The sequence below is a fragment of the Hordeum vulgare genome, chromosome 7H (genome assembly GCF_904849725.1).
Source record: "Hordeum vulgare subsp. vulgare chromosome 7H, MorexV3_pseudomolecules_assembly, whole genome shotgun sequence".
Lineage (NCBI taxonomy): Eukaryota > Viridiplantae > Streptophyta > Magnoliopsida > Poales > Poaceae > Hordeum > Hordeum vulgare.
Genome location: NC_058524.1, coordinates 12,078,417 through 12,102,460, shown reverse-complemented (window position 1 = coordinate 12,102,460; position 24,044 = coordinate 12,078,417). Strand labels below are relative to the sequence as shown.

Genomic DNA, 24,044 nt, shown 5'->3' with positions numbered 1-24,044 from the left:
ATGATTGTCAAGTGATATGGAGTTAATATGTTTGTTGGTGTAATCAAGTGCACCTGCAGGTTTTGGAGATTATGGGATAGAAACAGTGAGGAACATATTTGCTAGTGACCATAGAGAAATATGGTCCCTGGAGGTTCGAGAAGATTGCAATAATCTTCAGAGAAGTTTGCTTTAAACTTCTAACATAGTTATGTGTGCTTGAGAGAAAATTCTTAAGCTTCGTGAAGTTTGCTACCTAGAAAATTCTGTGTCAGAGATGACTCCCAAAAATATTGTTGAAGATATATCAGTTGATCGAGGAAGACGATGTATCTACAACGGTGGGAAGAGGAAGAGACAGAGAATGTACGGGGTGTGGTGCATGGGCGGGTGGGCCCTAGCGGATTTTTTGTTCCCTATATTCTAACTCTAGTCTAAACCTAGGATAAAATCCAAGTGGATATGTGGCGCCAATTTGTTCGTTATTTTTTTCCTTTTGATTGAGCATGTATTAGCCAATGTGCATGTGTGTTGCAAGGGGTGAAAAAGAATACGTGTTGGGGAACGTTGCATGGGAAACAAAAAATTTCCTACGCACACAAAGACCTATCATGGTGATGCTTATCTACAAGAGGGAGATCGGATCCACACACCCTTGTAGATCGCTAAGCGGAAGCGTTAATAAACGCGGTTGATGTAGTGGTACATCTTCACGATCCGTCCCAAGAACCGTCCCACTATCTGTCCCACGAACCGTCTCACGATCCATCCCACGATCCGTCCCGATCAAGTGCCGAACGGACAGCACCTCCGCGTCCCGCACATGTACAGCTCGATGACGATCTCCGCCTTCTTGATCCAGCAAGAAAGACGAGGATGTATCTGAGTTCCCCGGCAGCACGACGGCGCTCCAGTGGTGGTGATCTATTCCTGCAGAGCTCCGTCCAAGCTCCGCAGAAAACCATTCTAGAGGAAGAACTACGAAGTAGAGATTTAGGGTTGCACGTGGCAAAATCATGTCTCAAAAACCCTAAAACCTCTAGTGTATATAGGAGGAGGGGAGGGGTGATACGTCTCAAACGTATCTATAATTTTTGATGGTTTCATGTTGTTATCTTGTCTTTTTTGGATGTTTTATGTACCTTTTATATCTTTTTTGGGACTAACTTATTAATTCAGTGCCAAGTGTCAGTTCCTGTTTTTTCTGTGTTTTTGACTCTTTTCAGATTTGATTTTGGAATGGAGTCCAAACGGAATAAAATCCCCGAAATAAATTTTTCCAGAACGGAAGAAGATCAGGGGACTTGAGGGCCAAGGCAGGAGAGCCACAGGGGGCCCACAAGCCCTGTAGCCGCCACCAGGGGGCGGCGGCTACCAGGCTTGTGGCCTCCCTAGCGCCCCCCTGACCTAGCTCCTTCGCCTATATATTCCCTAAAATACAGAAAAAAATAGGGGAATCCACGAAAACACTTTTCCGCCGCCGCAAGCTTCCGTTTCCACGAGATCTCATTTGGAGACCCTTCCCGGTGCCCTGCCGGAGGGGACTTTGGAGTTGGAGGGCTTCTACATCAACATCATCGCCCCTCCAATGACTCGTGAGTAGTTCACTTCAGACCTACGGGTCCGTAGTTAGTAGCTAGATGGCTTCTTCTCTCTTTTGGATCTTCAATACAAAGTTCTCCATGATCTTCATGGAGATCTATCCGATGTAATCCTCTTTGGCGGTGTGTTTGTCGAGATCCGATGAATTGTGGATTTGTGATCAGATTATCTATGATATATATTTGAGTCTTTGCTGATTTCTTATATGCATGATTTGATATCCTTGTAAGTCTCTTCGAGTTTTGGGTTTTGTTTGGCCAACTAGATCTATGATTCTTGCAATGGGAGAAGTGCTTGGTTTTGGGTTCATACCGTGTGGTGACCTTTCCCAGTGACAGAAGGGGCAGCAAGGCACGCATCACGTTGTTGCCATCAAGGGTAACAAGATGGGCTTTTATCGTAGATATGAGATTGTCCATCTACATCATGTCATCTTCCTTAAGGCATTACTTTGTTCTCATGAACTTAATACACTAGATGCATGCTGGATAGCGGTCGACGTGTGGAGTAATAGTAGTAGATGCAGAAAATATCGGTCTACTTGTTTTGGACGTGATGCCTATAGATATAATCATTGCCTTAGATAACGTCATGACTTTGCGCGGTTCTATCAATTGCTCGACAGTAATTCGTTCACCCACCGTGTACTTGCTTTCATGAGAGAAGCCACTAGTGAACATTACGGCCCCCAGGTCCATTCACACCTATCGTTTCCACTTTTGCTTTTACTTTGCTTTGTTTCTTTTTGCTTTCAATTCTCACTTGGAAAACAATATATTAGGGATTGACAACCCCTTCATAGCGTTGGATGCAAGCTCTTTGTGTTTGTGCAGGTACTTGTGACAATCCTTCACTGGATCGATACCTTGGTTCTCAAAACTGAGGGAAATACTTACCGCCACTGTGCTACATCACCCTTTCCGCTTCGAGGGAACACCAACGCAAGGCTCCAAGGCCACGGGACAATCCTTTACATATTTGCCAAGGAAGTCCCTAAAGGCGTAGCCGTAGCAGAAAGATTCCTAGTGTCGTTGCTGAAGAGTATCAAGACAAGAATAGTCTCCCGTCAGCACGCTTGTTTCTGGCGCCGTTGGAAGGTCTTTTATTGCAGTAGCAGAAGTATTTCTGGCGCTGTTGCCGGGGAAGGAGAGATCTATCCAAGTAGGTCTCACAAACTCATCTCTTGCATTTCATTTGTTTGCCAGTTGCCTCTCGTTTTCCTCTCCCCCACTTCACCAATTTGCCTTTTTTTCGTTTGCCTTTTTCGTTCGCCCTTTTCTCTCGCTTGATTTCTGTTCGCTTGTGTGCCATGTGCCTTTAATATGCTTGCATCTTCGCTTGCTAAAAATCTAGTGATATGGATCCTCATCCACTTGCTAATCTCTTTAAGAGATCCAATTATGTTGATCCAATTGCTAGTGAGTCGAGGGCACTTGACTATCTTTATGGAGTTTTGCTTGAGATCCGTGAATCTGAAAATTGTGAGGAAGAAATTTGTGAAGTGGTTCACGAGGGCTCCTTGGATGAAAAGCATGATTGCAATGGTTTCACTATAAATTCTATTAGTGACAATCATGCTAAAAATATGCAAAACCCTAAGCTTGGGGATGCTAGTTTTGCTATGACCACTACTTATTGCAATAATCATGATTGGGGTGATGATCTTTCTTATGATCTTGAAAATTTGTTTAAACCTGATGATGAATATGATATTTGAAATAATATTGAAAGTGGGTTTGGAGAAGTCATGACTTTAGTTGATGATAATCCCACTGTTTTTGAAGAGCGTCAACTTTGCATGCATGTGGATCATGAAAAGAATATCCTATGTGATAGTTACATTGTTGCATTCGAATATGATCCCACATGTAATTGCTATGAGAGAGGAAAATATTGTGGTAGAAACTTTCGTGTTACCAAATTACCTCTCGTTATGTTGAGATTGCTATTGTCTCTTTCTTCTTCCTTGCATATGGCAACTATTGGTTGTCTTGACAATCTGTTCTCCTATAAAATACCTATGCATAGGAAGTATGTTAGACTTAGATGTGATTTTCACATGCTTTATGATGCTCTCGTTGTGCTTCAATTCTTGTCTTTTGTGTGAGCATCATTGATTTATCAATGCCTAGCTAAGGGCGTTAAACAATAGCGCTTGTTGGGAGGCAACCCAACGAATCTATCCTTTTTCTTTCTGTTTTGTGTTTTCCACACTTTCATAATTCTGTTATGATTGTGGTTTTTGTGTTTCTTTTGCGTTTGTGCCAAGTAAAACAGTTATGATTAGTCTTGGGGATGATCGTTTGGTCATGCTGGAAAAGACAGAAACTTTCTGATCACCAAAAGAATTTTCATTTTTGTTCTGTAAGAGATTTTGAGTTGATTCTTTTTGCTTCTGATTGCTACGCAAATTCTTCAGACTGTCGTAATTTTTCAGAATTGTTGAAGTACCATAAGTATACGAAGTATACAGATTGCTACAGACTGGTCTGCTGTTAACAGATTCTGTTTTTGTTGAGTTGGTTGCTTATTTTGATGAAACTATGGATAGTATCGGGCGGTTTAGCCATGGAAGATTGAAAATACAGTAACCCAACATCAACATAAGTAGAATTTAAGTTTGCTACAGTACCTAAGGAAGTGGTGGTTTGCTTTCTTATACTAATGTTATCACGAGTTTCTGTTTAAGTTTCGTGTTGTGAAGTTTTCAAGTTTTGGGTGAAGTTCTTATGGACAAAGAGATAAAGAGTGGCAAGAGATCAAGCTTGGGGATGCCCAAGGCACCCCAAGATGATTCAGGGATGCCATAAAATCCTAAGCTTGGGGATGCCCCGGGAAGGCATCCCCTCTTTCGTCTTCAATCCATCGGTAACGTTACTTGGGGCTATATTTTTATTCACCACATGTTATGTATTTTGCTTGGAGCGTCTTGTATCGTAGGAGACTTTCATTTTTGTTGTGTCACGATAACCCTTGCTGCAGACCTACAGAGAGAGACATGCACTTACCGTGATTTTGTCGAGCTTCACTTATATCCTTTGGTAGACAATTCAGCTCACATGTGCTTCACTTATATATTTTGAGCTAGTTGATTTTGCTCTATGTGATTCACTTATATCTTTTAGAGAACGGAAGCGCGTGGCTTGGTAGTGATCTATGCTATGAAAGTAGTCTCAAAAAGGGGTATTTATCCAAAGGGATATGAAAACTTCCACCTTCATGTGCATTGAATAGTTAGAGAAGTTTGATTCATCTCGATTAGTTTTGAGTTGTGCTTGTGGTAATATTGAAGTTATGCTAGTAAGGTGTTGTGGATCTAGAAATACTTGTGTTGAAGTTAGTGATTCAAGTAGCATGCACGTATGGTGAACCGCTATGTGATGAAGTCTGAGCATGATTAGTCTATTGATTGTCATCCTTTGCGTGGCGGTCGGGATCGCGCGATGGTTTATACCTATCAACCCTTCCCCTAGGAGTATTCGTTGAATGCTTTGTTTCGATTACTATTAAAACTTTTGCAACAAGTATATGAGTTCTTCATGACTAATGTTGAGTCCATGGTTTAGATGCACTTTCACCTTCCACCATCACTATCTTCTTTGTGTCGTGCAACTTTCACCGGTGCACAAAACCCACCATTAGCCTCCCTCGAAACAGCCACCATACCTACCTACTATGCCTTTTTGAAAGTCATTCCGAGATATATTTCCATGCAACTACCACCATGACATGTGCCACCACGTCTACATTGCCATTGCATGATCATAAGATAGCTAGCAGATGTTTCCACTAATATCTATGCCATGCTAGATCATTGTCACGGTACACTACCGAATGCATTCCATATAGAGTCATCATTGTTCTAAGTTTTGAGTTGTAAGTGTGATGATCATCATAGATGGAGCATTGTACCATGTGAGGAAATAAAAGAGGCCAGCGAATCCCATATACAAAAAGAGGCCAAAGATTCCCACCAAAAAAAAGAGGCCAAAGAGCCCATCAAAAAAATGAGAGAAAAAGAGAGAAGGGACAATGCTACTATCCTTCCACACTTGTGCTTATTAAGCACCATGATCTTCATGATTGAGAGTCTCTCGTTTTGTCACCAACATATAGCTAGTGGGAAATTTTCATTATATAACTTGGCTTGTATATTCCAATGATAGGCTTCCTCAAATTTGTCTTAGGTCTTCGCGAGCAAGCAAGTTGGATGCACACCCACTAGTTTTCTTTAAGAGCTTTCACATACTCTTAGCTCTAGTGCATCATTTGTATGGCAATCCCTACTCATTCACATTGATATATATTGATGAGCATCTCCACAACTCATTGATATGCCTAGTAAATGTGACCATCTTCTCCTTGTTTGTCTTGCAACCTCCACCACACTCCACACCACTTATAGTGCTAAAACCATGGCTCAAGCTCATGTATTGCATGAGAGTTGAAAAGGTTTGAGAAAGTAAAGGTGTGAAAACAATTACTTGGCCAATACCGTGGTTGTGCATGATTTAAATTCGTTGTGCAAGGATGATAGAGCATAGCAAGACTATATGCTTTTGTAGGGATAACTTTCTTTTGGCCTTGTTATTTTGAAAGTTCATGATTACCTTGCTAGTTTGCTTGAAGTATTATTGTTTCCACATGAATAGCAAACTATTGTTTTGAATCTAATGGATCTAAACATTCACGTCACATAAGAGGAGTTACAAAGGACATCTAGGCTAGATAGCATGAAAGCATCAAAAATTCATTCTTTATCACTTCCCTACTCGAGGACGAGCAGGAGTTAAGCTTTGGGATGCTTGATACGTCTCAAACGTATCTATAATTTTTGTTGGTTTCATGCTGCTATCTTGTCATCTTTGGATGTTTTATGTACCTTTTATATCTTTTTTGGGACTAACTTATTAATTCAGTGCCAAGTGTCAGTTCCTGTTTTTTCTGTGTTTTTGACTCTTTTCAGATCTGATTTTGGAATGGAGTCCAAACGGAATAAAATCCCCGAAATAAATTTTTCCAGAACGGAAGAAGATCAGGGGACTTGAGGGCCAAGGCAGGAGAGCCACAGGGGGCCCACAAGCCCTGTAGCCGCCACCAGGGGGCGGCGGCTACCAGGCTTGTGGCCTCCCTAGCGCCCCCCTGACCTAGCTCCTTCGCCTATATATTCCCTAAAATACAGAAAAAATAGGGGAATCCACGAAAACACTTTTCCGCCGCCGCAAGCTTCCATTTCCACGAGATCTCATTTGGAGACCCTTCCCGGTGCCCTGCCGGAGGGGACTTTGGAGTTGGAGGGCTTCTACATCAACATCATCGCCCCTCCAATGACTCGTGAGTAGTTCACTTCAGACCTACGGGTCCGTAGTTAGTAGCTAGATGGCTTCTTCTCTCTTTTGGATCTTCAATACAAAGTTCTCCATGATCTTCATGGAGATCTATCCGATGTAATCCTCTTTGGCGGTGTGTTTGTCGAGATCCGATGAATTGTGGATTTGTGATCAGATTATCTATGATATATATTTGAGTCTTTGCTGATTTCTTATATGCATGATTTGATATCCTTGTAAGTCTCTTCGAGTTTTGGGTTTTGTTTGGCCAACTAGATCTATGATTCTTGCAATGGGAGAAGTGCTTGGTTTTGGGTTCATACCGTGTGGTGACCTTTCCCAGTGACAGAAGGGGCAGCAAGGCACGCATCACGTTGTTGCCATCAAGGGTAACAAGATGGGCTTTTATCGTAGATATGAGATTGTCCATCTACATCATGTCATCTTCCTTAAGGCATTACTTTGTTCTCATGAACTTAATACACTAGATGCATGCTGGATAGCGGTCGACGTGTGGAGTAATAGTAGTAGATGCAGAAAATATCGGTCTACTTGTTTTGGACGTGATGCCTATAGATATAATCATTGCCTTAGATAACGTCATGACTTTGCGCGGTTCTATCAATTGCTCGACAGTAATTCGTTCACCCACCGTGTACTTGCTTTCATGAGAGAAGCCACTAGTGAACATTACGGCCCCCAGGTCCATTCACACCTATCGTTTCCACTTTTTCTTTTACTTTGCTTTGTTTCTTTTTGCTTTCAATTCTCACTTGGAAAACAATATATTAGGGATTGACAACCCCTTCATAGCGTTGGATGCAAGCTCTTTGTGTTTGTGCAGGTACTTGTGACAATCCTTCACTGGATCGATACCTTGGTTCTCAAAACTGAGGGAAATACTTACCGCCACTGTGCTACATCACCCTTTCCGCTTCGAGGGAACACCAACGCAAGGCTCCAAGGCCACGGGATAATCCTTTACATATTTGCCAAGGAAGTCCCTAAAGGCGTAGCCGTAGCAGAAAGATTCCTAGTGTCGTTGCTGAAGAGTATCAAGACAAGAATAGTCTCCCGTCAGCACGCTTGTTTCTGGCGCCGTTGGAAGGTCTTTTATTGCAGTAGCGAGGGGCTACCTTGAGGCTCAAGGGAGCCTCCAAGGCGTCGGCCGAAGTGTGGGAGGGAGGAGTCCTCCTCTAATCCCACTTGGATTAGGACTCCTTCCTTAATTTCTCACCTCTTTTGGATTTCCCACTTTTTCCTCATGGGCTTTCCTTGGATGACTTTGTCAGCCCATTATGCCTTATTTCGCATCCAATAAACCCATGTGGACCCCTTGGGGCATGGTGGGCCCACCGAGTGGGCCCTCAGAACCCATTCGTCACTCCCGGTACACTCCCGGCAATGCCCGAAAACCTTCCGGAATCCAAATACCAACTTCCCATATATCAATCTTCGTTTCCGGACCATTCCAAAACTCCTCGTGATGTCCAGGATATCATCTTGGACTCCGAACAAAACTTCGGTCACCAACACATATAACTCAACTATACCAAAAGGTCACCGAACCTTAAGTGTGCAGACCCTGCGGGTTTGAGAACTATGCAGACATGACCTGAGACACTCCCCGGTCAGTAGCCAACAGCGGTACCTGGATGTCCATATTGGCTGCTACATATTATACGAAGATCTCTATCGGTTGAACCTCTATGTCAAGGATTCATCTAATCCCGTATACTATTCCATTTGTCATTCGGTATGTTACTTGCCCGAGATTCGATCGTAGGTATCTCCATACCTAGTTCAATCTCGTTATCTGTAACTCTCTTTACTCATTCCATAATACAAGACCCCGAACTAACTCCTTAATCACATTGCTTGCAAGGCTTGTTGTGATGTTCTATTACCGAGTGGGCCTCGAGATACCTCCCCGTCACCTGGAGTGACAAATCCGAGTCTTGATCCATGCCAACCCAACAAACACCTTTGGAGATACCTGTAGAGCACCTTTATAGTCACCCAGTTACTTTGTGATGTCTGATAACCCACAAGGTATTCGTACGGTGTCCGGGAGTTGCATGATCTCATGGTCATAGGAACAGATACATTGACATGCAGAAAACAGTAGCAATAAAATGTTTACAGTCTGGGTCTTGTCCATCACATCATTCTCCTAATGATGTGATCCCGTTATCAAGTGACAACACTTGTCTATGGTCCGGAAACCTTAACCATCTTCGATCAACGAGCTAGTCAACTAGAGGCTTACTAGGTACAGTGTTTTGTCTATTTATACACACATGTATTTGTGTTTCCAATCAATACAATTATAGCATGGATAATAAATGGTTATCATGAATAAAGAAATATAATAATAACTAATTTATTATTGCCTCTAGGGCATATTTCCAACAGTCTTCCGCTTGCACTAGAGTCAATAATCTAGTTAACATCACTATGTGATTTTAACGAATCCAACACCCATACAGTTCTGGGATTTTATCACGTCTTGCTTGTGAGAGAGGTTTTAGTCAACGAGTCTGAATCTCTCAGATCTATGTGTGCTTTACAAATCTCTATGTTATCCTGTAGAAGCTTCTACTAAGTGCCATTTGGAATTATTCCAAATGACCGCTCCATTATACGAATCCGGTTTACTACTCAGAGTTATTAGGATTAGTGTCAAAGCTTGCATCAACGTAACCCTTTACGACGAACTCTTTAATCACCTCCATAATCGAGAAAAATTCCTTAGTTCACTAGTTACTAAGGATAACTTTTGACCGCTGTCCAGTAATCCATTCATGGATCACTTTTGTACCCCTTGACAGATTCATGGAAAGGCACACATCAGGTGCGGTACACAGCATGGCATACTTTAGAGCCTACGGCTAAGGCATAGGGGATGACCTTCGTTCTTTCTCTTTCTTCTGTCGTGGTCAGGCTTTGAGTCTTACTCAAATTCACACCTTACAACACAGCCAAGAACGCCTTCTTTGTTGATCTATTTTGAACTCCTTCAAAAACTTGTCAAGGCATGCATTTCATTGAAAGTTCTATTTAGCCTTTTGATCTATCTCTATAGATCTTGATGCTCAATGTTCAAGTAGCTCTATGAAGGTTTTCCTTTGAAAAACTCCTTTCAAACAACCCTTTATGCTTTCTAGAAATTCTACATTACTTCCGATCAACAATATATCAACCACATATACTTATCAGAAATTCTATAGTGGTCCCACTCACTTGTTTGGAAACACAAGTTTCTCATAAACCTTGTATAAACCCAAAAGCTTTGATCATCTCATCAAAGCATATATTCCAACTCCGAGATGCTTGCACCAGTCCATAGAAGGATCGCTGGAGCTTCCATACTTGTTAGCATCCTTAGGATCGACAAAACCTTTTGGTTGTATCAGATACAACCTTTCCTCAAGGAAACCGTCGAGGAAACAATGTTTTGCCATCCTATGTGCAATATTTCATAAATAATGCATCAACTGCTAACATAATTCCAACAGACTTTTAGCATCGCTATGAGTGAGAAAGTCTCATCATAGTCAACTCTTTGAACTTGTCGGAAACATCTTTGCGATAAGTCGAGCTTTTCTTAATGGTGACTTTTCACTATCATCGTATGTCTTCCTTTTAAAGAGCCATCTTTACTTAATAGTCTTATGACCATCAAGTAGTTCTTCCAAAGTCTATATTTTGTTTTTATACACGGATCCTCTCTCGGATTTCATGGCCTCCAGCCATTTGCCGGAATCCGGGCCCACCATCTCTTCTCCATAGCTCGTAGATTCATTCTTGTTCAACAACATGACCTCTAAGACAGGGTTACCATACCACTCTATAGCAGTAAGCGACCTTGTCGACCTACGAGGTTTTTAGTAACTTGATCTGAAGCTTAATGATCACTATCATCAGTTTCCACTTCAATTGGCTTAGGCGCCACAGGAACAAATTTTGCGCCCTGCTACACACTGGTTAAAGTGAAGGTTCAATAACCTCATCAAGTTCCACCACCCTCCCACTCAATTCTTTCAAGAGAAACTTTTCCTCGAGAAAGAACCCGTTTTTAGAAACAAACACTTTGCTTCTGGATCTGAGATAGGATGTATACCCAATTATTTTGGATATCCTATGAAGATGCATTTATCCTCTTTGCGTTCGAGCTTATCAGACTGAAACTTTTTCACATAAGCGTCGTAGCCCGAAACTTTCAAGAAACGACAGCTTAGGTTTCTCCAAACCATAGTTCATACGGTGTCATCTCAACGGAATTACGTGGTGCCCTATTTAAAGTGAATCTGGTTGTCTCTAATGCCTAACCCAAAACGATAGTGGTATTTAGATCAGAGACATCATAGTATGCGTTATATCCAATAGGGCGCGGCTATGACGTTCGGACACACCATCACACTATGGTGTTTCTAGGTAGCATGAATTGCGAAACAATTTCCACATTGTCTTAACTGTGTCCCAAAAATCGCAACTCAGATATTCATCTCTATGATCATATCGCAGACAGTTTATCCTCTTGTCACGACGATCTTCACTCTGAAATAGCTTTGAACTTTTCAATATTTCAGACTTGTGATTCATCAAGTAAATACTCCTATATCTACTCAAATCGTCAGTGAAGTAAGAACATAACGATATCCACTGTGTGCCTCAGCACTCATTGGACTCCACACATAAAAAATGTATTACTTTCAACAAGTTACTTTCTTGTTCCATCTCACTGGAAAACGAGGCCTTCAGTCATCTTGCCCATGTGGTATGATTTGCATGTCTCAAGCGATTCAAAATGAAGTGAGTCCAAACGATCCATTTGCATGAAGTTTCTTCATGCGTTTATTCAAATAGGTATGGTTTGCATGTCTCAAACGTTTCAAAAATGAGTTAGTACAAAGATCCATCAACATGAAGCTTCTTCATGCATTTTATACCAACATGACTTAAGTGGCAGTGCCACAAGTAAGTGGTACTATCATTACTACTTTGTATCTTTTGGCATCAATATTACGAACATGTGTAGCACTACGATCGAGATTCAATAAACCATTGAAGGTAACTATTCAAGCAAATAGAATAACCATTATTCTCTTTAAATGAATAATTGTTTTTCAATAAACACGATCCAATCATGTTCATGCTCAATGCAAACACCAAATAACTATTATTTAGGTTTAACACCAATCCCGATGGTACAGGGAGCATGCGATGTTTGATCACATCAACCTTAGAATTACTTCCAACACACATCGTCACCTCACCCTTGCTAGTATCCTTTTAAAACATAGCTATAACTTCGAGTTACTAACACTTAGCGACTGAACCGGTATCTAATACCCTGGTGCTAATAGGAATACTAGTAAGGTACACATCAATATCAGGTATATCTAATATACTTTTTTCGACTTTGCCAGCCTTCTCACCTACCAAGTATCTAGGGTAGTTCCGCCTCTTGACCGTTTCCCTCATAACAGAAGCATTTAGTCTCGGGTTTGGGTTCAACCCTGGGTTTCTTCACTAGAGCAGCAACTGTTTTGTCGTTTCATAAAGTATCCCTTCTTACCCTTGCCCTTTCTTGAAACTAGTGGTTTTACTAAACATCAACAATTGATGCTCCTACTTGATTTCTACTTTCGCAGTGTCAAACATTGCGAATAGCTCAAGGATCATCATATGTATCCTTGATATGTTAAAGTTCATCACGAAGCTCTACTAGCTTGGTGGCAGTGACTTTGGAGAACCATCACTATCTCATCTGGAAGATCAACTCCCACTCGATTCAAGCGATTGTAGCACTCAGACAATCTGAGCACATGCTCAACGATTGAGCTTTTCTCCCTACTTTGTAGATAAAGAATATTGTCGGAGGTCTCATACCTCTTAACAAGGGCACGAGCATGAAATCCCAATTTCATCTCTTAGAACATCTCATATGTTCCGTGACGTTCAAAACGTCTTCAGTGCCTCAATTCTAAGCCGTTAAGTATTATGCACTGAACTATCACGTAGTCATCAAAAACGTGTATGTCATATGTTCGCAACATCCACAAACGATGCTCGAGGTTCAGCACACCGATCGGTGCATTAAAGACATAAGCGTTCTGCGCAGGAATGAGGACAATCCTCGGTTTTATAGACTCAGTCCACAAAATTGCTACTATCATCTTTCAACAAAATTTTCTCTAGGAACATATAAAAATAGTAGAGCTACAACACAAGCTACAACATAATTTGCAAAGACCTTTTGACTATGTTCATGATAATTAGTTCAATTAATCATATTACTTTAAGAACTCCCACTCAAATAGACATCCCTCTAGTCATTCGAGTGGCGCATGATCCAAATCCATGAACTCAAGTCCGATCATCACGTGAGTTGAGTATAGTTTCAGTGGTGAACATCTCCATGTTGATCATATCAACTATATGATTCCTGCTCGACATTCGGTCTCTTGTGTTCAGAGGCCATGTCTGCACCTGCTAGGCTCGTCAAGTTTAACCCGAGTGTTCCGCGTGTGCAACTGTTTTGCAGCCGTTGTATGTGAACGTTGAGTCTATCGCACCTGATCATCATGTGGTGTCTAGAAACGACGAACTGTCGCAATGGTGCACAGTCGGGGAGAACACAATTTTATCTTGAAATTTAAGTGAGGGATCACCTTATAATGCTACCGTCGTTCTAAGCAAGATAAGGTGCATAAAAGGATTAACATCACATGCAATTCATAAGTGACATGATATGGCCATGATCTTGTGCTTCTTGATCTCCATCACCAAAGCACCGGCATGATCTTCATCGCCACCAGCGCCACACCATGATTTACATCATCATGATCTCCATCAATGTGCCGCCATCGAGGTTGTCATGCTGTCTATGCTATTACTACTAAAGCTACAATCTAGCAATATAGTAAACGCATCTGCAAGCACAAACGTTAGTTTAAAGACAACCCTATGGCTCTTGCGGGTTGCCGTAGCATCGACGTGCAAGTCGATATTTAACTATTACAACATGATCATCTCATACATCCAATATATCACATCATGTCTTTGGCCATATCACATCACATGCATACCTTGCAAAAACAAGTTGGGCGTCCTCTAATTTGTTGTTGCGTGTTTTACGTGGCTGCTATTGGTATCTAGTATGATCACATCTTACTTACGCAAAGCCACAATGGTGATATGCAAATTGCTATTTTACCTTTCTCCAAGGACCGCATCGTCAAATCCAATTCAACTAAAGTTGAAGAAACAGACACCCGCCAGTCATCTTTATGCAACAAGTTGCATGTTAGTTAATGAAACCGGTCTCTCGTAAGCGTACGAGTAAGGTTGGTCCGGGCCGCTTCAATTTAACAATACCACCAATTTAGAAAAGACTAAGGAGGGCAGCAAATAGAACATCAATGCCCACAAAAAAATTTGTGTTCTACTCAAGATTACATCTACGCATGAACCTAACTCATGATGCCACTGTTGGGGAACGTTGCATGGGAAACAAAAAATTTCCTACGCACACAAAGACCTATCATGGTGATGATCATCTACGAGAGGGAGATCGGATCCACATACCCTTGTAGATTGCTAAGTGGAAGTGTTAATAAACGCGGTTGATGTAGTGGTACGTCTTCACGATCTGTCCCACAAACCTGTAATGCCCCGTATGTAACTTTCCATATTTGGAACCTTCATGTTTGGGTCCATGATGTCATGGTGATTGGAGTCATCATTTCATATGTTATTTCATGTTGGTTTCCATGCCATTTCTTGTACTCATGCCTTCCCTTGCATGCTTGTCTCTTTTCCTTGTGTGGTTGTTCCATGATGTGATGTGATGGTTTGATGTGATGTGAACTGATGATGTGGTGGTTGCAACCTTGGGTTCAAACCATGCTTGTTTTCAAAACCAGATTTCCAAAATAGCTCCTTCTCCTTTTATTTGGAAAAAAGGCCCATGTTGAAACATGTTTGAAACCCTGATTTTAAATGTTGTGCCTTTAGATATAATTCTTGTGAGTTTAGAAAGGTGGTTTAGAGTTTTGGAAAAACTTTATTATTTGTGAAAATAACTGCAAAACAGATTTGATAGATCTGTTTTGTAATTATTTTTGTTGCTCCAAAATTTCCCTTTTCATTTTTATTATTTGGGGCATAATTGCCTTATGCCCAGGGTCATTTTGTTTTTATTTTTAGGACCATAGATTTCCCTAGGAGTTTTATTTTGCTGTGGCTTTGTTTTAAATGGAAAAACCCAAAGGGTTTTTCCTTTTCTTCTATTTGGCGCCTACCGAGTGGGCCTTCTCCCCTTGCCGGCCAAACTTCTTCTTTCCTTCGCGCGACAGCCCATCTCCTCCCGCGTCCGTCTTCTTCCTCCTTTCCAGCGAGGCACCGGCCCCACGCGTCAGCCTCTCTCTCTCGTTCCCCTTTCCACTGTAGCTTCTCCTCGACGCACATGGGCGCCTCGAGCGCGTCCCTCTCCTCCTCCTTCCCCTATAAAGCCTCCTCAATGTCTGGGCCTCTAGGGTTCCTCCTAGCCGCCGCCACCTCTCTTACCATCTCTCTCCCTCTCTCCCCCGTCAGGTAAGTTCCTGCTTCAGGGAGTTTCGGAGTGTCGCCGCCGTCGATCCGCGTCCCTCTCGTCGATGGCAGCCTCTCCCCGCAGCGTCAGAGTCGTCCGCGAGCATGGGGTTGCTTCCGCGTCCCATTCCCGTCGCTAGAGTGGTGGATCCCCCTCTCTGGAGCTTCCTCCACGGCGACTCCATCGGGCCAGAGCAGAGCGCCGTCAAGCCGTGCCTCTGCTTCCTCTTCTTCCTCTACGTCGTAGCAGGTCGTCCCCGAGAACTCCAGGGTGAGCAGCTCGTCATCTCCTTCCTCTCCCCCTCGCGCGTAGAGCACCAGGGCCGTAGCGTCGCCGTGTCTATTGCCGTCGCCGCCGTGTGCAGTGCTCTGTTGCGCCGCCGTAGCGGGCCTCCTCCTGCTGCGGTAGGCACGGGAATGGATCCCTGGTGGATCCCTCTTCCTCCCAGAGAGAGCCCCATCGTCAATTTAGGTCATAGTGTCGCCGGTGGCCATCCCCTGTTCTGGCCGCCGTGACCTGTGGTAGGTTCAGAGGGGGATGCTCAAAAGAGCAACGCCCCCCTCTCTGTTAAGATCCGATCGGTAGCGTAGTGGTGCATAGGTTGGTTTTGGCGCAGGTGGTCGTGGGTTGGAGTCCCAGAGGCCCCCTTTTTATTGTTTTGTGTTTTGTGGTGCAATAGCTCGACAGGAGCAAGTCAACCTGCTTGTTTGACAAGGAAGGGAAAAGACGTGGGTTCGATCCCAGGGTCATCCCCTTTACTGTTTTTATTTCTTTTGCTTTCTTTTCTTTATTTCTTTCCTTTTCCTTTATTTGTTGCAACTAGTGAGTGCTTTGATTTGGGTTAAACAGTGTAGATATTTTCCTTTTATGCCTAGGGAGATTGGTGTAGACATGATGTGTAAGTGTGTGTATATGTGAGGTAGCATGTGTGTGTGCCACATACACACATAAGTTAAGTGTGGTGTTATTCCTACCTTTGGGTTGAATGTGGTGCATACTTGTGTGGTGGTTGATCTAGTATGTGTAGGTGTGTATGTGTGTGTAGGTGTTCTAGCATGTGTAGGTGCATAGTTATGCTTGCATGTTTGCAAGTGTGTGTGTGTGTGGTGTGTGTTAAGGCACACATACATGAGATCTAACCCTCATGTTCACCATAGGAATTATGGGGGTGACATATGCAAGTGTAGTTGATTGATATAGTTAAAACCACATGTGATATGGCACTATTTGAGCCTATGTGGTACAATGTTGTTTTTCCCTTCAATTTTGTGCCTACATGTTGTATGCAAGTACCTAGGTATTATATATGTTTTTGAGGTAGAATCTTCCAAGGAATCCATTGGTGGAATCATATTTAACTTTGGAGCACTTTCTGGAAATGTCATTTTCTGACTTGATGCCATGTTTAGGTCCTCATATTAAGTGGAGTGTTGAGCCTATAAGGGTGATTCCTTGATGTGGCTGTAGTGGGTGAACCCCTCTACAACTTGGTGTCTTTGTTTTGTTCACAGGAGTTTGTATGCCTCTATTGCGGGCTGTCAAAGTAGGTACTTGTCAGAAGAGTCGAGCAAGTCGCTTACGTATTTCTGGAAGAGATCAACCCATATCCATGTGAAGCAATATTTTCCCTTTGTTTTCTATGGTCCTACCCATGGGTGGTAGGATATATTTTTCATATATATATATATATATATATATATATATATACCCATACTGATGTGAGCGACACTAGAGGAGTTGAATTATGCAAATTATCTGAAAATAGATTAAGATGTATTTTTGGTCATATATGTACCTTTTCACGGTTGACGCAGATGTAGAACTCTCACTCTGGATTCCATTCTGTGTGCGATATATGCTTATCAACACGGCGTCGACAGCCGCAAAGCAGCACAGGGCTGATATCTTTGACGCTGGTGGCATAGCTACCGGAATTAATGGAATTCGCCATGATGCGGCGGAATGATTTGTCAAACAGGGCCAGATGCATTGGCCATGGGGAGATCATGATGTAGCCAACAAGGCCAGACGGAAGCTCGGCTAGGGCGACGGAGTCCCAAACTTTCAATACGCTTTGCCAACGGGTCCATAACTAAGAAGACCTATAATTAGTTAGGAAGAAGAATTGAAAGTAAATGTATTTTGAAAACCCATAGACACTAGTTTATATAGGCCAAACTTAGTGCTGGCGTTCACGACTAAAAAACGATAGCACTATATAGTATATATGTGGCATCGCAGCACCTTCGACGTCACCAATATATTCTAGCTAGTCAGCTAAGCAGGGCCCATATTTTGGTGGCGTTCTGCCCTAAGTCCACGCCAGCACTAACTAGAAAAAACCGGCGAACCAATTCGTCCAACGCCTTCGCTATTTGAAAAAAATAGTCCCAACATCGCGTAAAATTTGGGCGCCACTAACATAAGTTGTGGCTAGCCATTTCTCCATTAAGGTAACCATAGCATGAAACATGTGGATCCAAATTAACTTGTTATGAAATAACGCATGAACTAGGATTTAAGCTTATGTTACTCTAGCAACCCATTATCTACTTATTACTCTACATTGTTTCCCTTAGATCCAATCCAAATATGGTGAAGTATCATGTAGTCGACGTTCACATGACACCACTAAAGGAGGCAACAGCATACATGCCATCAAAATATCAAACAATTACCAACTTCACATGATTAGTTATAACAAGACTCCTTCTATGTCCTCAAGAAAAAAAGTAACTACCCACAAATCATCACCATGTTCAAGATCAGAGGTATAATAAATATAATAAAGGATCTAAGTATATAATCTTCCACTAAGTAAACCAACAAGCATTAACTACAAGATGTAATCAACACTACTAGTAGCCTCCAGGTACCAATCTGAGGTTTTGAGACAAATATTGCATACAAGGGATGAACTAGGATTTGATTTGAGATTGTGTTGGTGAATATGTTGGTGAAGATTGATCCTCCCATGAAGGAGGAAGCGTTGGTGATGACGATGACTTTGATTTCCCCCTGGGGGGAGTTTCCACGACAGAAACACTCTACCTGAGAGCAAACGGGCCTCTGCCTATGTATCTGCCTCAAGACAGCGACGCTTCATCCCGAAAGTATATTTTTAAAATTTTCTAAGTCAAAACACATCATATAGCAGAAGAGGGGGACTTTGGGCATGCATGTGCTCTCTCCAAGCCACGCCCAGAGGGAAAATGTTAGATAAGGCATAATGTTTACATTCGGTGCTACATAAGGAAAAAATATTTCTTAGTGTTAAATAGGGAACCAATATTTAACATAGTGTTAGATAAGGAATTTTCTCATTTATAAAATGTTTGCATTTTTTAAAAAAAAATTGGTATTTAAAATTATTATGTTTTTCTAACGAAAGAAGTTTTAGAAAAAATCTATTTTCAATTTGTTTTCACTTATTCAAAAAATATTTGGGATTTTAATACTGTTCTCAGGTTCAAAATTGTATTCTGCATTTCAAATATGTACCCTTTTTCAAATTTCATTCACCAATTTTAAAAATAATTGTATTTTCAAAAAATCTTCTGGAATATGAAAATGTGTTCTTTTTACAAAAAATATATTTTTACTATAATGTAACCATTTAAGAAAAAACAAATTGCCAACTATAAAAAAAATCTTTGAGATTTTCATATTGTTCTCAGATTTAATTTTTTTTTTCTGCAATTCAATAGTACCCGTTTTCAAAAATAAATCACCAATTTGAAAAAAAATTGCATCTTCAAAAAATGTTCTGGAATCTGAAAACATGTTCGCGTTTTACAATAAAATGTTCAGAAATTTTTAAAAATGTTCGAGTTATAGAAAATTGTTTTATTTTTCAAAAGATTTACCATTGTTCAAATTTTCTTAGAAGTTCATAGATTTTTCAGAAATCTAAAAAATTGATCGTGTTTGTCAAAAAGTATTGATAATTTCAATAAGGTGTTCACAATTTTGTAAGTAATGCTCAGATTACGCCGCAGAATGTAACATGTCTTAAATAGCTTGCATATCCGGCCGAATGTTGGCCCAGCCCAGGGCCATCTGAGCAAGAAGAAACCCGTCATCTACTACACAAAATACATCACCCTCACACACGCCCCTCGAACCACCCGGAATCCAGTGTCCCACTCAAACAAACAAAAAATAAACCCGGAATCCAGTGTAACGGCTAGGGTTTACCGCAGATGTGCTCGTCGCCCCTTGCATATTGGCCGTTGCACAATAACCAACCCATATATGATGACGTACACGAAAGTACTAATACAAGCTTTATGTATATGATTGGTTTAATGTTGTTTTTATATTATTTTAAGTCTTGCCTATAAAGATTTTTTTTAAAGTATCAAAGGTGATATGCAACCCTAAACATTTGTTACGAATGTCCTTACGGATTAATTATTTTTGGTCGAGATGGCTAATATGTGATCTTATGCGCATATTATAATTGAGTACTAAAATGTACTCCCTCCCTCCAAAATAAATGTCGCTAATTGGTACAACATCTTAGTAAGGCCCTATTTGAAACTACAATAAATTATGATAATCTGAATTATGAAGATAGATTATATAACCTGGTTTATATAGATAATCTAGGTGGGCATATTTGGAGGCTGGATTATATAAACCGTAATCCTAGTTTTTAAATTGCATAATGGCATGTCTGCCCTCTATTTTTTAAAAGAGGAGGATGACGGTGGCAGAAATGTAATTATCTCCAGCTTTACAAAGGTAATAGGTTATTAGCAATCCATAATCTGATTTTAGCTGGGTAGAGTAGATTGTGAGTTTTTAATAATCTGTCCATCTAAGTTTTATAATCTACACCATATATAATCTGTCCATCTAAGTTTTATCTACACCATATATATTCCTAGTAAACCCTTAATGATTATTGACCGGTGTAGAATGAGGGAAATATTTTCATTTATTAACCACCGGTGTAGCTCGCACAAGCAGCCCATTTTTGGCCCAGCACAGGCCCATCTGAGCAAGAACAAACCCGTCGTCAACTACCCAAAACCCAACACCCTCACACACACACACACACACACACGCCCCTCTCGCACCACCCGGAATCCACTGCCGCCGCTAGGGTTTTACGCAGATGGCCGCCGCCGCCGCAGCCGCCGGAGCCCGGAGGCTCCTCGCCCGCCGCGCGTCCTCCTCCCCCGTCTCCATCTCCGCCCTCCTCCGCCGCGGCGGCGGCGCTGCGGCAGCGGCAGCGCCCCACGAGCCGCTGCTGCGCCCGGCGGCGCTCGCGGCCGTCGCCTCCCGCCTCGGCTTCCTCCGCGGGATGGCGCGCCGGCCGGGCGGCGACGGGTACTCTCCGGCGCGCTCCGGTGGGGGCGGAGGAGGGGACCGCGCGCCCACCGAGATGGCGCCGCTGTTCCCCGGGTGCGACTACGAGCACTGGCTCATCGTCATGGACAAGCCCGGCGGCGAGGGCGCCACCAAGCAGCAGATGATCGACTGCTACATCCAGACCCTCGCCAAGGTCCTCGGCAGGTACCACCCCCACCCGATCCCGATGTGTTCCCCCTCATTTCTGTTCCAACTTTCACACACACACGCATGTTTGCTGCTTGCTGTGAGACAGGGTAGTGTAGTTCTGTAGCTAAATCTTACTTTGGTTTTGTCCTGTCGCCGATGCAGCGAGGAGGAAGCCAGGAAGAAGATTTACAATGTCTCCTGTGAGCGGTACTTTGGTTTCGGGTGTGAGATCGATGAGGAAACATCCAACAAACTGGAAGGTTTGGTTGTCCTCCCTGTGTACATCATGCCTCACCCTCTCGTTTCTCTAGAAAAGTAATAATATGTCTAATGCCCCGTCTGGTGTGTTGCAGGAATTCCTGGTGTTCTGTTCGTGCTTCCTGATTCTTATGTTGATCCCGAGCACAAGGACTATGGAGGTAGGTGTTCTTCCTCAACCACTGTATATTACCTTCAGGAGATCAGTTCGGCAACTTGTCATATCGATAGCATTTTAGGTGTTCCACATGATTAGTTCTAGCACAAAATGATTCTTAGAATCCTATATACTCCCTCAGTCCCAAAATTCTTGTCTTAGGTTTGTCTAGAAATGAATGTATCTAAATACTAAAATGTGACTAGATACATTCATGTATAGACAAATCTAAGACAAGAATTTTGGGACGGAGGGAGTACTACAGACAGTGTCACCTATGTCTGTCGGCAATGCGAATGAATCCCAGATACCCAGTGTCTGTCAGGGAGTAATGCACCTCCGAAATGGAAGGGCCTATCTATTGGGCTAGGATATTCAGTTGATTACAATGATGTTTCTTCTAGTTCATATTCGAAAATTATGACGTCTTACGTGCAATGCTCTGCTTTGGATGTTTGATGAACTAAGTTAAAAACGTCTCTTGATTAGCACCACGGTAAAATCTCATTCAGATCAGTGGGGATTAGACACTGCTAGCACATTTACCGCATGTTGGGGTGTTGCTTATTTGAACCATTAATCTTTTTTTGGAGTTTTGGCCAGTCATCATTCTTTTCAACAAATTTGTACTGCAGTCCATCTTGGCAAAGTAAGGAAGCCTACTCGACGATGCCTTGCTTTGAATGCTAATGGACTCAGAACAACATATCTCTTACAGTTTAGCACCTTAGCGAAATGGGGTTCTAATCAGTGGAGATGAGACATTGGATAGCTCATTTACTGTCTTTTAATCTCTTTTAAGTTTAACTAGTCATTCTTTACAAATGCTGTTTAATCCATTTTTGCAAAGTTGTGAGGTCTTAAAGGCTAAGAAAAGATGTCTCTCTGATGGTTCAGCTCCTCAGCGAGATGAGATTCTGATCATTTCAGATGAGACATTGGTCACACATTTACCGCCTCTAGGGTTGTTGCTTATTTAAAGATATCTATCCATTTTTTAGTTTGGTTCATTACCATTCTTCACCAAATGTGGCTTAGTAGTCCATCTTGGCAAAGCGTTGAAGCCTACTTGGCGATGTATTGCTTTGAATGTTAATGGACTAAAAATAATTGTCACTCTTAACTGTTCAGCACCTTGGCAAAATAGATGGGGTTCTGATGAGTGGAGACGAAACATTAAGTAACTCATTTTACTTCCTTTTGATCTCTTTTGAGTTTAACTAATAGTCATTCTTTATGAAGTTTCTTTAGTCCATCTTGGCAAAGCTGTGATGTCTCAAAGGCAATGTCCTGCTTTGATTGCTTATGGACTAAGAATAAACGTCTCTCTGACTGTTCAGCACCTTGGAAAAATGGGGTTCTGATCAGAGGAGATGAGACAGTCAACATATATGCTACCTTTTTCCTGTTTTGAGTTGAATCAGTGGTCATTATTTACCAAAGTTGTTTTGTGGTCCATCTTAATTGGCAATGTCTTGCTCTAACGGGTGTGTCCTCAATGAAAGGAGCACAAGTCAGTAGGTGTAACATTTCACTGAATTGAAAGGTGGCTAACACCAGCTTAGTGTACCTTTGTTGTGGGTTCTGCCTAAGGGATGGTAATTATTTCTGTACTTCGTTGATTTAGGCAATACCTTGTTTTAGATGCTAATGGACTTGTAAGCAAATCTCTGATATTGATCTGTACTTTGGTAGGTAGGCTGAACTTCTTGAATAATGCCTTCACGGCTATTATTTTTTCCTGCCTAGCCTGTATGGTATTTCCATATATTTGGATAAATTAGGTTGTTCCTCATATGAAGTAATGTACTCATGTTGTGCGATCTACTTGATTTGCAGCTGAGCTGATCACTCTGTGAAAGTAATGTACTCATGGTGTGCGATCTATTTAATTTTGCAGCTGAGCTTTTTGTGAATGGAGAGATTGTTCAGAGGTCTCCGGAGAGGCAGAGAAGGGTGGAGCCTGTGCCGCAGAGAGCATCAGACAGGCCGAGGTATAACGACAGAACCCGCTACCAGCGGAGGAGGGAGAACCAGCAACGGTGATGAGCCGAGGTGCCCGATTGAAGATCAAATAACAAGCCCTGGTGGTTTCCGCCGGGTATAAATATCATCTACGGAATAGAAGAACTGCATGTTCACTGTATGCCAACGCAAGGTGTTTTCTTTTCTTCAAGTTGGTGATCGCGCGTCTTGGATGTATCAAACTAGTTGTTAGGGAGCTTGGAACTATTTGGAATTGCACGTTACCGTCAACTCTGCAGTCATGTGCGTTACCGTCAACTCTGCAGTCATGTGCGTTACCGTCAACTCTGCAGTATTGTGCGCTTGTAAATCTGGTTTGATGGATAAACTGCTACTTTTGCCTGGAATTTTTGTAAATCTTTGTCACCTAAACTGCATACTGCGTAGCTAAATTTGCACCCCTAAAATCATACAACTTCAGAGAAATGCAGGTATCTTCTTTGAAAGGTATGTATGTTGCCTGTTGAGTGGTTGGAGATGGGCATTGTTGAACTAGTTGATGCCCCGCGCGTTGCTGCGGAAATTTGTTGCAGATTATCGGAGTAACATGGAAATCTCAAAGAAGAAAATAATTTGAATTAATAAA

At 42.0% G+C, this 24,044-nt stretch overlaps 1 protein-coding gene across 1 annotated transcript; it reads left to right on the top strand.

Moving 5' to 3' along the window:
* The first annotated feature begins 20,555 nt into the window (after positions 1 to 20,555).
* On the top strand, positions 20,556 to 23,805 carry LOC123410941 (multiple organellar RNA editing factor 2, chloroplastic-like). Its single transcript, XM_045103865.1, has 4 exons — positions 20,556 to 21,033; positions 21,181 to 21,278; positions 21,372 to 21,437; positions 23,334 to 23,805. The coding sequence occupies exons 1-4, from the start codon at positions 20,633 to 20,635 to the stop codon at positions 23,477 to 23,479; spliced, it is 711 nt and encodes a 236-aa protein (XP_044959800.1). The 5' UTR covers positions 20,556 to 20,632; the 3' UTR covers positions 23,480 to 23,805.
* The last annotated feature ends 239 nt before the right edge of the window (positions 23,806 to 24,044 follow it).